Genomic DNA, 9080 nt, shown 5'->3' with positions numbered 1-9080 from the left:
TGTTATGACCTGTTATGGTTTTCAAGATGCAGGGAACGAGGTTCAGCTTATTCTTGCCCATTCGGCCACGTTTTTAACGCCAGGAAACATCAAGACGATGACGATTTGGGCTTATCTGTTGAGAAACATTTATCACAAAAGACACTTATCGGGCCCGGTAAGTTAAGGCTGGTTTCCATATGATCGCGGATCGCAGATCGCAGATCGCAATAAGGTCTGCGATCGTCTGCGATCATATGGAAACTACTTCTGCGATCGTCTGCGATCCTGCGATCGCGATCGCCGGCGATCGCAGAAGAGAGAACCATGTTCTATCTAAAGGCTAGTTTCCATATGATCGCAGATGATCGCAGACCTTATTGCGATCTGCGATCCGCGATCATATGGAAACCAGCCTTTACTGGGACTTTCGAGAAACGGGCCCCAGGGCTTATAAGAGGCAGTTTACGGTATTCCTGGATAAATAGGAGAGAAGGTAGACACAGCGGACGTTTTCCATTTACCAAAAGATTCTGTAAAATTCCGAGAATTTCGGTGGGAAATGTTTATCGGTGAAGAACGTGTTCCATCCATTTCCTTCTCCGTCCGATGTATTCCGCACCAAAAATGCACAATTGTTGTGGTGAAACGAAATTGCAGAGTCGGTCTTTGGAAGAAGAGAGTCTCGTGAATTCAAAAAATGATGATGACATTCCTATCCTGGCGACGATTGCAACCTATATGAGACGCGCCGATCTTCACCAAAATCAAGGTTTTTTTCGGAACACTCAAAGATTCCAAGGGTGAGATGTAATGTTTTCTTCGATAATACCACTTACCACTTACATACATGGCACAGTTGTGATAAATTAACGTTTGAAAATCTGGAGCGAGGCCATGACACACCGAGCGTTCGTATAAAGTACTACTCGAGGATAGGAAAGTCACTGAGGGAGTAGAAGAAGCCGCCATATTTCCTTACCGAAGATATGGTCGTGAACGGCCTGGAACTGGTCAAACTTTGTGAAATTATGGAATGGGACACCCCATTCCATCGGAAAGGTTTCCAACAGGAAAACGGGACTACCTTTTCACAAGTTCCATTCTTTCGGAAAATTTTTCAGTGGAACGAACCAAAAAAAGCATGTTCCGGAATTTCCCGAGTATCTTGGTAAATGGAAAACGCCCAGAAATACCAAATGTATAGGAGCCGTAGCATGTCCTTATTGCTACTTCGTGACTTAAAATTGTTGACTCAATGTTCTGTTTTAGTTATTTTTCGTTTCTCTCCAGAAAGAAGTCGTTTCCTCTTTATCAGGTGTGGATGAATTAAGGGGGACAATTAACATACCGACAAAATTTGACGGCATTCAAAATGCTTTGTTGGACTTCCAATATAATTTGCTCGTTTCTGGGTATATTTATTTTGTGTGCGAAAGTATGGAAGCAAACGGATATTAGTTACGAAAACTAGTCACTTAAAATCGTCTTTATCCCCAATTTCAAATCATCATGGGAGAAGAAGACATTGAAACGTACAAATCTTTATGGTGACACTTCCGGTTCATGGTTGTCACGCAACCGTGTAGCTTGCGAGTTGTTTATTAGAAAAATATAGAAATGTTTATTAATTCGAAAACTGGATTGTTTTGTCAAAGTTCTTTTGATTCAGAGGGTAAGAGTACAGAAATAACCCCAGTGCGGGTTAATGAAGAATTCGATGTTAAATTCTTGTTAAAACATGCATGAAATGATCATGAAATACTAAAAATGAACTTGTCGTCGACACATCGAGCGCGAAATGCCCAAATCTTATGTTGGATTGTTAATTAAGATATCGGCTTATTTTCCGTACCTTAAATTCTCAAAATGATGCACGTTTTTTAATCTCTTTTGGCTTTCGTAGTTCGCGGTCACCGGCTACGTCACGCCATTGTTTACGATGCAAATGCCAGGGTAGGTGATAAATTCGAAGCCCTGCGAGTCACTTAAAATAATTTACCCAAACCTTTGTTTTGATATTATGATTGATAAGTACACAGTGAAGCCATAGAAAGTCATTTTATGATAATCTAAGTTATCGCCCATGGGTAAAATTGCCGGTATTTAAGTTCGAAAATTTGGTTGTTAAAAATTTGCATTTATAGCACGTTATTCTAGATCAGTTTCGGGCATAAAAGTAACCTAAGTTTTGAATGTTTTTCTGTGGAACAGAAGAAGAAGACCTAGAAAAACAATAGATGTTATTTCAAGATCCGTGACAGACTGTGGATTGGTACGCGGCCGGCCAAAGTTAAGGAAAATTCCGTCCGGCGGGAAGCGGATTTTGGCTCAACTGAACTGAAACTCGTTTTTCGCATGTTTACGCGTAAGGAAGCCGTATTTTGAAAAACTAACTACAGCCCGTTTTGTTTCTTACTAGGGCCTACCTATAAGCAAAATATGAGCGAAATCGATTTTTTGACTTGTGCCACCAAAAGTTGATTTCGGTCGATATTTGTGGGAAGTCGCTCTTAAATGACATAAGTAATCAGGCGCCATACCATGCAATGCCTTAAATGTAAGAAGAATTATTTTATATTTGATACAATAACAAACAGGCAGCCAATGTAACTCGAGAAGTAGAGGCGTGATGTGGCACGACTTCGGAGCACAATAAACCAAACGAGCACTAGCTGATATTTCGGTAACCCATACAAAAGGCTGTTACAATAATCAAGTCTACATGTTATAAACGCATGAATTAGTGTTTCGGTGCTACTTCTGGATAAGTACTTCCTAATATGTCTGATATTATAAAGATAATAAAATGCACTGCTGCATGTTTTGGTAATATTTACATATTTAAGATTCCAACATTGGGAGAAGATGGGATTTTTATTGGTCTATTGTTGGGACATCATTGGAAAATGAAAATGAAAGACCAACATTGGTAAAGTGTTATATATACCAATATTGGTATGTTATATTTATTATTCCAATGTTGGGAAACAATCCCCCAATATTGGTATACTATATTTAAAATCCCAATGTTGGGAAAACGTCCTCCAATATTGGTAAGCTACATTTACTATCCCAATGTTGGGAACAATCTTCCAATATTGGTATACTACTTTTATAATCCCAATGTTGGGAAACAGTCCTCCAATGTTGGTATACTATATTTAGCTTTCCAATAATGGGATTTAATCCTCCAACATTGGGGATATTGTTTTTAAATACCAATGTATGGAATAGGACTTTCAATATTAGGATGCTTGTTTAAAATGCCAATGTTGGGAAACATTGATTAACACTAGAACCTTGGAAAAAAGGGGAAGTTTCCAGTAATGGCACACTGCAAACACTCACTGATCACAACATGGTTTAATATGTAGAAACATAGACACTCAGATTATTCAAAATGTACAGTAAATCTAAACATCAGGCCATAGACAAGCAAGTATAAATGTATGGCACCAAGAATTATGGTTAATAGATACAAAGTTTCTAATAAAATTTCTCTCTGAAGTTACATGATTTTGAAAGCAACCTTTAATAACTGTAACACAACGACATTTGGTGCTCTTCATGACACTTGCACTCTGAAAGCAAACAGTAATCACAAATGGAAGAGCCAGTGCTTACAGAGTCTGTGTCTCCTTCATCTCCATCATCCTCCTCTTCATTGGCCCGCACCTCTTTAGAGGTGTCACGCTTAGGCTGATGTTTGGCAATTTTCAATTTTTTTAACAACAACTTTACTCCTTTTCAAGCAATGGTAGTAGATCTTTTTCCCTGGTTCAATTTGTACTGCAACAAAACCTTTTAAAATGAGTGCTTTAGCCAAAGGAACACAGATTTGATATTTTCCCAAGGATCTATATTTAACATTAAGCTGTTTTGCAAGTGGAGACAACTGTTTTTTGACAACTATATCTCGCATTGAGTTAGTTTCAAAATAACATAATATCACGATGACAGAACTTTGAGTTGTGATGTCTTCCTGTTTATCACTTTCTTTGGTGCTTGATTTTTCGGAAGGACCAGGATCTAGTTCTAGAAGAAGGAAAAGTAATAAGAGTCAGTGTTTATATCACCCTATGGAGAAAATTGCTTAGATATTCTTCACATTATTTCTTAACCCAATTATAAACATTTTGCCATTTGAAAGAATCATGTTACCTGTAAGGAAAAAAAATAATTTGAAAAATATTATAATACTTTGTTCAGAGTTTGTACTACTGTCTTGATCATCTTTTATCTTCCTTGCTCTTTTGGCAGGTTTACGTTCAGCCTGTTTACAAAACAATGATAGTGCTTGTAAATGGATTGAACATAAGGCTATTTTGATGCCGAGAGCGTCGCCTATATAAAACCTACGCGCATGGAAGGCTAAAATGGGTATAATTGCGGTCGTGTACGCGGCCAGGATTCACTGAATCAGGGAGACATTTATTGGGTTAATTTGGCCACTCACGTGGCGTTTATTTCAAACCATTCAAATGCTAAGGTATCAAATTAATCGAGTAAACATCGCTTAAGTGTAAACTCATAGTATTTGATTCAGTGAATTAAGTTGGGGCGAAAAATAGCCCAATAAGAGGTAGCAAGAGCAGAGGAGGAGTCAAGGGGATGGTGGAGGGCCGAAGAATGAAAAGTAACGTAAGCTTCGAAAGCTTGAAACACTTGAGCTCTCACGATCGGCGTTGGCAGAAAAAAGGGGCGAGCGATTGCGGAATCCGCGAATTTATAGCTCACTCTGCGTGTGGCGTCAAGCCCACTATCGTTATATCTTGGCTAACCACCTCTGCAGCTTGTAACTGAAAGATAAGATAAGGCCCCGCCCCAGCATAAACCCATTATCGCGTTAAGTCAATAATGGGCCATTTATGCCAAGAGCGCGGCCTATATAAAACCTACACACATGGAAGACTAAAATGGGTATAATTGCGGTCGTGCACGCGGCCAGGACTCACTGAATCACGGAGACATTTATTGGGTTAATTTGGCCACTCACGTGGCGTTTATTTCAAACCATTCAAATGCTAAGGTATCAAAATTAATCAAGTAAACATCGCTTAAGTGTAAACTCATAGTATTTGATTCAGTGAATTAAGTTGGGGCGAAAAATAGCCACAAGCCACATCCTGTGGCGAGCCCCAACCAAAGCCGCAGGCACGCACGCACTAATAAGCACTGCAACAACGATGAAGAATAAAGATGACAGAAAAATTCGGTATGAAGGCACAAGGAGCACCAGGCCACTCGCTGACATGTCCCTGAAACCTTTGTCGAGGTAAAATATTACAAAATATTAAAATAAAACTAGGACCTAGGCCCAACATGCTGCCCCAGCCCATGTATTAGGCGATCCCTCAGTGATGGCTGAGTGCAGAAGCTCGTTCAAGTGATGGGCCAGTTGTTGGGTAATAAGCCCACTGGAATCGGCGTCGGTTGTTCGTCTGCATAAGGCGCTAGTAATCTGAACTTCTCTACCTGTAAGCGAGATAAAGCGTCGCTTTCGCGGTTAACGCAACCAGCAACGTGCTTAGCATGAAACAAAATATTGTATTTAAGAGTACAGAGAACAAAGCGCCTAAGCAGAACCATAACTGTACGATCCTTAGAAGTTTGTTTATTGATTATGTCAACAACTGCCTGATTATCGGAAAAGAAAACCACGCATTTGTCAGGTATAAACGGTCCCCAAATCTCAGTCGCCAAGACAATAGGAAACAATTCTAAGATAGTAATATGGAATTGCTTCCAAGCGGTTGGCCATTCCCCAAAAAACCAATGTTTGCCAAATATTGCTCCATAACCCAGAGAACCTGCCGCGTCCGTAAATACATTGAGGTTTCTGGAAGTGGCCCATCGAGAACCGAGGAAAAAGGATTTGCCGTTGTACGCGCTCAAAAACTCGCGCCAAATGTTGATATCATGTTTACTTTCCCTGGTTAGTCTGACGTGATGTGTGGGTTTCCGGACGCCCTTGGTCAAGTCTATTAAACAGCGCAGAAAACCGCGCCCGGGCACCACAACACAGCAGGCAAAATTGAGAAGCCCTATTAAAGATTGTAGCTCTTTCAGTGTAACGCTTTTACGAGAGCAAAAATCAACTAACTGGGTACGGCATTTGACAAGCTTGTCCTCTGGAAGATGAGCCTCCTTTAATATGGTATCTAAGGTGATCCCAGCGAATTGTAAAGCATTGGCGGGTCCCATAGTTTTGTCATCGGCTATCGGGACGCCTATGCGTCGGCACATGCAAAGAAAATTTTGGAGGTTTACTTGACATTTTGTCTCACTGGGCGCAATAAATAAGAAGTCATCCAAAATATGAATGATCGACGAAGCATGCAATTTATCTTTAGCAATCCATTCTAGCGCAGTACTGAATGTTTCAAAGATATTACACGATGACGAGCACCCCATGGGGAGACATTTGTCAAAATAGAATTTCCCTTGCCATTCCATCCCGAGCAACAGAAAATCACTAGGGGCTACGGGAATGATACGGAATGCTGATTTAATGTCAGTCTTAGCCAGAAAACAGCCCTTTCCTAGCGATTTAATAAGTCGAACAGCATCATCGATAGTTGCATATTTTACGGTGGCTGGCTAACTCTTTAGGAATACCATCGTTAACTGATGACCCCTCCGGGTAAGACAGATGGTGAATTAACCGGAATTCTCCCGGAAGCTTTTTGGGAACAATGCCTAATGGAGATACCCTGAAAGACGTAAAAGGGGGTGCGTCAAAAGGACCTACAATTCTGCCTGCTGCAAGCTCCTTTGATAATTTATCATTCACGCCAGTGGGATTGTCTATGGCACTTTTCAGATTTGGGGATCGAATTGTAAATAAAGAACCAAAATATCGTATTGAAAAACCGTGAACAAAGCCTTGTATAACCCTTAAAGTAAAATAAGAGCCGGTCGGGCCCTACCGGCGTTGGCCCGTGGCTCAACAGATGTTCGTCCCTGACTGTCACTCCCAGAGGGCATGTTAGGTGCTGGGCTGCTTGTAATATTGTGCGCTCTAGTAGCGCTGCATTGGCTCGCGGGATGGACTGCCCTGCATTTAAAGCACGAGTGTTTGAAATTGCAGCCCCTGCAAAACTGTCCGGAGTGAAATTGCCAACACACCCCTTTGGGAAAGGACTGAAAGGGACGCTGATTGGACCGACGAGTTCGAAAATCATAGTTTGAGTTTTGACGTGAGGTGGTGAGGGAACTATGCATGGCCTGGTGCCATAATTCCCAAGCTACGCTATCCCATGGGTATTTGCCAGGTTTAGACTGGCAAAGAAATCGGAACTGCTCATCATAATAACGCCAGTTACCTTGTTTCGTTGCAATGTCCCTGACCGCCTCGCAATACTTCAGCAAAGAACTTATCGCAATGGGAACCTTAATTGTATAAACAGCTGCAAACACATTGAATGCCGTCACCCATTGGTCAATGGATAAGCTACGCCGTTTTTGCTTAACGTGCTCAAGGCAAAGACTAGGGTGATCATGGTCATTTGTAACAGAGATCCGATATTTGAACTCTTCCGGTGATACGGCCAGGAGGGACCCGACATCAACATATTCGTTTGCCCATATCTTTGCCTTGATACGATCTGAAACACGAGACTCAAGGTCGAAAGTGACACTCGAAAATGTTTCGTCCGGTTTCTTGGACGAAAATGTTAGCCTACCAGCAGCCACGGTGTTCGTCAGGTCCGCAATTTCCTTTGAGGTGGCTTCATCAACAGCGGCGGGCTGCGACTGAGTAGATTGAGTGGACTGAGTGCTCGTTCCTGGTTCAGTAACTGTGGGAGCGACGTTTAAATTGCCGATGCCGGCTCACTGCAAAGCCCCTGATATCGCTCTAGAGATCAACTCACTCAGTTCGGTGGGGCTGAACTGTGAGGTGGACGCTGTTGTTTCAGGCAAGGACCCAGACTGACTTTCTGATTTGCGCCGTTTGGTGGATACCGCTGGTGTTGTTCTTTTTGATGCCTGGCGCTTGGAGTCTCGTTTAGGAGGCATGCTTATGAAAAATTAGAATAAAATTACCTAAGCGTACATCATGAATACTATGTAAGGCTCAAACTTAGCGGGTGTACTCCCCCTGTTCTATTATGCGGGCAGCAATTAGGTTAATGCCGAGCCTAGTGGCGATTTTAGGTTGAAACAAATGGCAGGCGGACAGACAAATCTGGCTTACACAGAAGCCAGAACAAACAATCCGAGGCATTGCAAAAGGACATTTGTCCTATAATGGCCTGAGTGTGTTGGGCACACTAATGTAGTAAAACAATGGCCGCCAGGTGATAACACACTAATTACGCCATGAATGTCAAGTGCAAGTCAGGCAAATACAAAATGCAAAATAGCCTGCAAAGTCTCTGTATATACATGTATTGCATCATTAAAAGGTCTGCGCCATGTAAATAATTTGTAACTTTGCCGTAAAGGATCAGAATGGCTACGTGGCATTTGACATTTACAAGCTGCGCCCAACTACTCGGGGGGCACACCCACTAACTTTATAGCCCTCAAAACAGCCCCTCGAATACTACAAAGAAATTTGTAGTTGCCTAAACTGTTAAGATGGACTCCATCGGGTAAATAGAGGTCTCTTTTGGAGTTCCAGAAACCTCTATGTCGCCAGTAATAGCAAAAAGGCAACTGCTCAAGCACTACTTTAAGATACTGGTGGAGCTTGCCCACCTTACAATTATACTCATCCGCGTCATGCGTACGCTGACGTAGTACCTGCCCTACCATAACAAATTCTACTGAGTATGCCTCGTGCAATTCCCGAACCAAATTTTCGAGCTCTGAACCGACGGTCTGTGGCGAGAGGTTTACCAGATCGTTGGAGCCTAGCTCCAAAATAATAACCTTTGGGGCTATTTGGCGCACGACTTCTAAGTCAAACTTAAGAAATTTCTTAATTGTGCGCCCCCCAACCCCATGAAAATGAATATCAGCAATAGTATGAAGGTTAACAAAAGAATGTAGCTGCCTCTTCTTCTGCACAAACGCTGCAAGCTGGTGAACGAAGGAGTGCCCCATTATTAAAACGCTCTGTTTAGCCATGGATTTAGAAAAATAGGAGGACT

General features: G+C 41.8%; 1 protein-coding gene across 1 annotated transcript; it reads right to left on the bottom strand.

Moving 5' to 3' along the window:
• Window positions 1–3181: 3181 nt before the first annotated feature.
• LOC146450456 (uncharacterized) lies at window positions 3182–8001 on the bottom strand. The gene is made up of 4 exons (XM_085100536.1): window positions 7857–8001; window positions 5294–7814; window positions 4183–4255; window positions 3182–4017 (listed from the first exon to the last, which is right to left on the bottom strand). The coding sequence occupies exons 1-2, from the start codon at window positions 7999–8001 to the stop codon at window positions 6880–6882; spliced, it is 1080 nt and encodes a 359-aa protein (XP_084956662.1). The 3' UTR covers window positions 3182–4017; window positions 4183–4255; window positions 5294–6879.
• Between the last annotated feature and the right edge of the window lie 1079 nt (window positions 8002–9080).

This window comes from Pavona decussata, unplaced genomic scaffold, assembly GCF_977016875.1.
Source record: "Pavona decussata unplaced genomic scaffold, jaPavDecu1.1 SCAFFOLD_468, whole genome shotgun sequence".
Taxonomy (NCBI): domain Eukaryota; kingdom Metazoa; phylum Cnidaria; class Anthozoa; order Scleractinia; family Agariciidae; genus Pavona; species Pavona decussata.
Note: the sequence above shows the minus strand (reverse complement) of the source record. Positions and strands in the feature narration are given on the sequence as shown.

Bases quoted from the DNA above. Each gene is read 5' to 3' on its own strand.
- LOC146450456 (XM_085100536.1), bottom strand. From the start codon at position 8,001: ATGCCTCCTAAACGAGACTCCAAGCGCCAGGCATCAAAAAGAACAACA. The intron at 7,815-7,856 runs GTGAGTTGATCT...CTTTGCAGTGAG, and splicing joins GTTCAGCCCCACCGAACTGA to CCGGCATCGGCAATTTAAAC.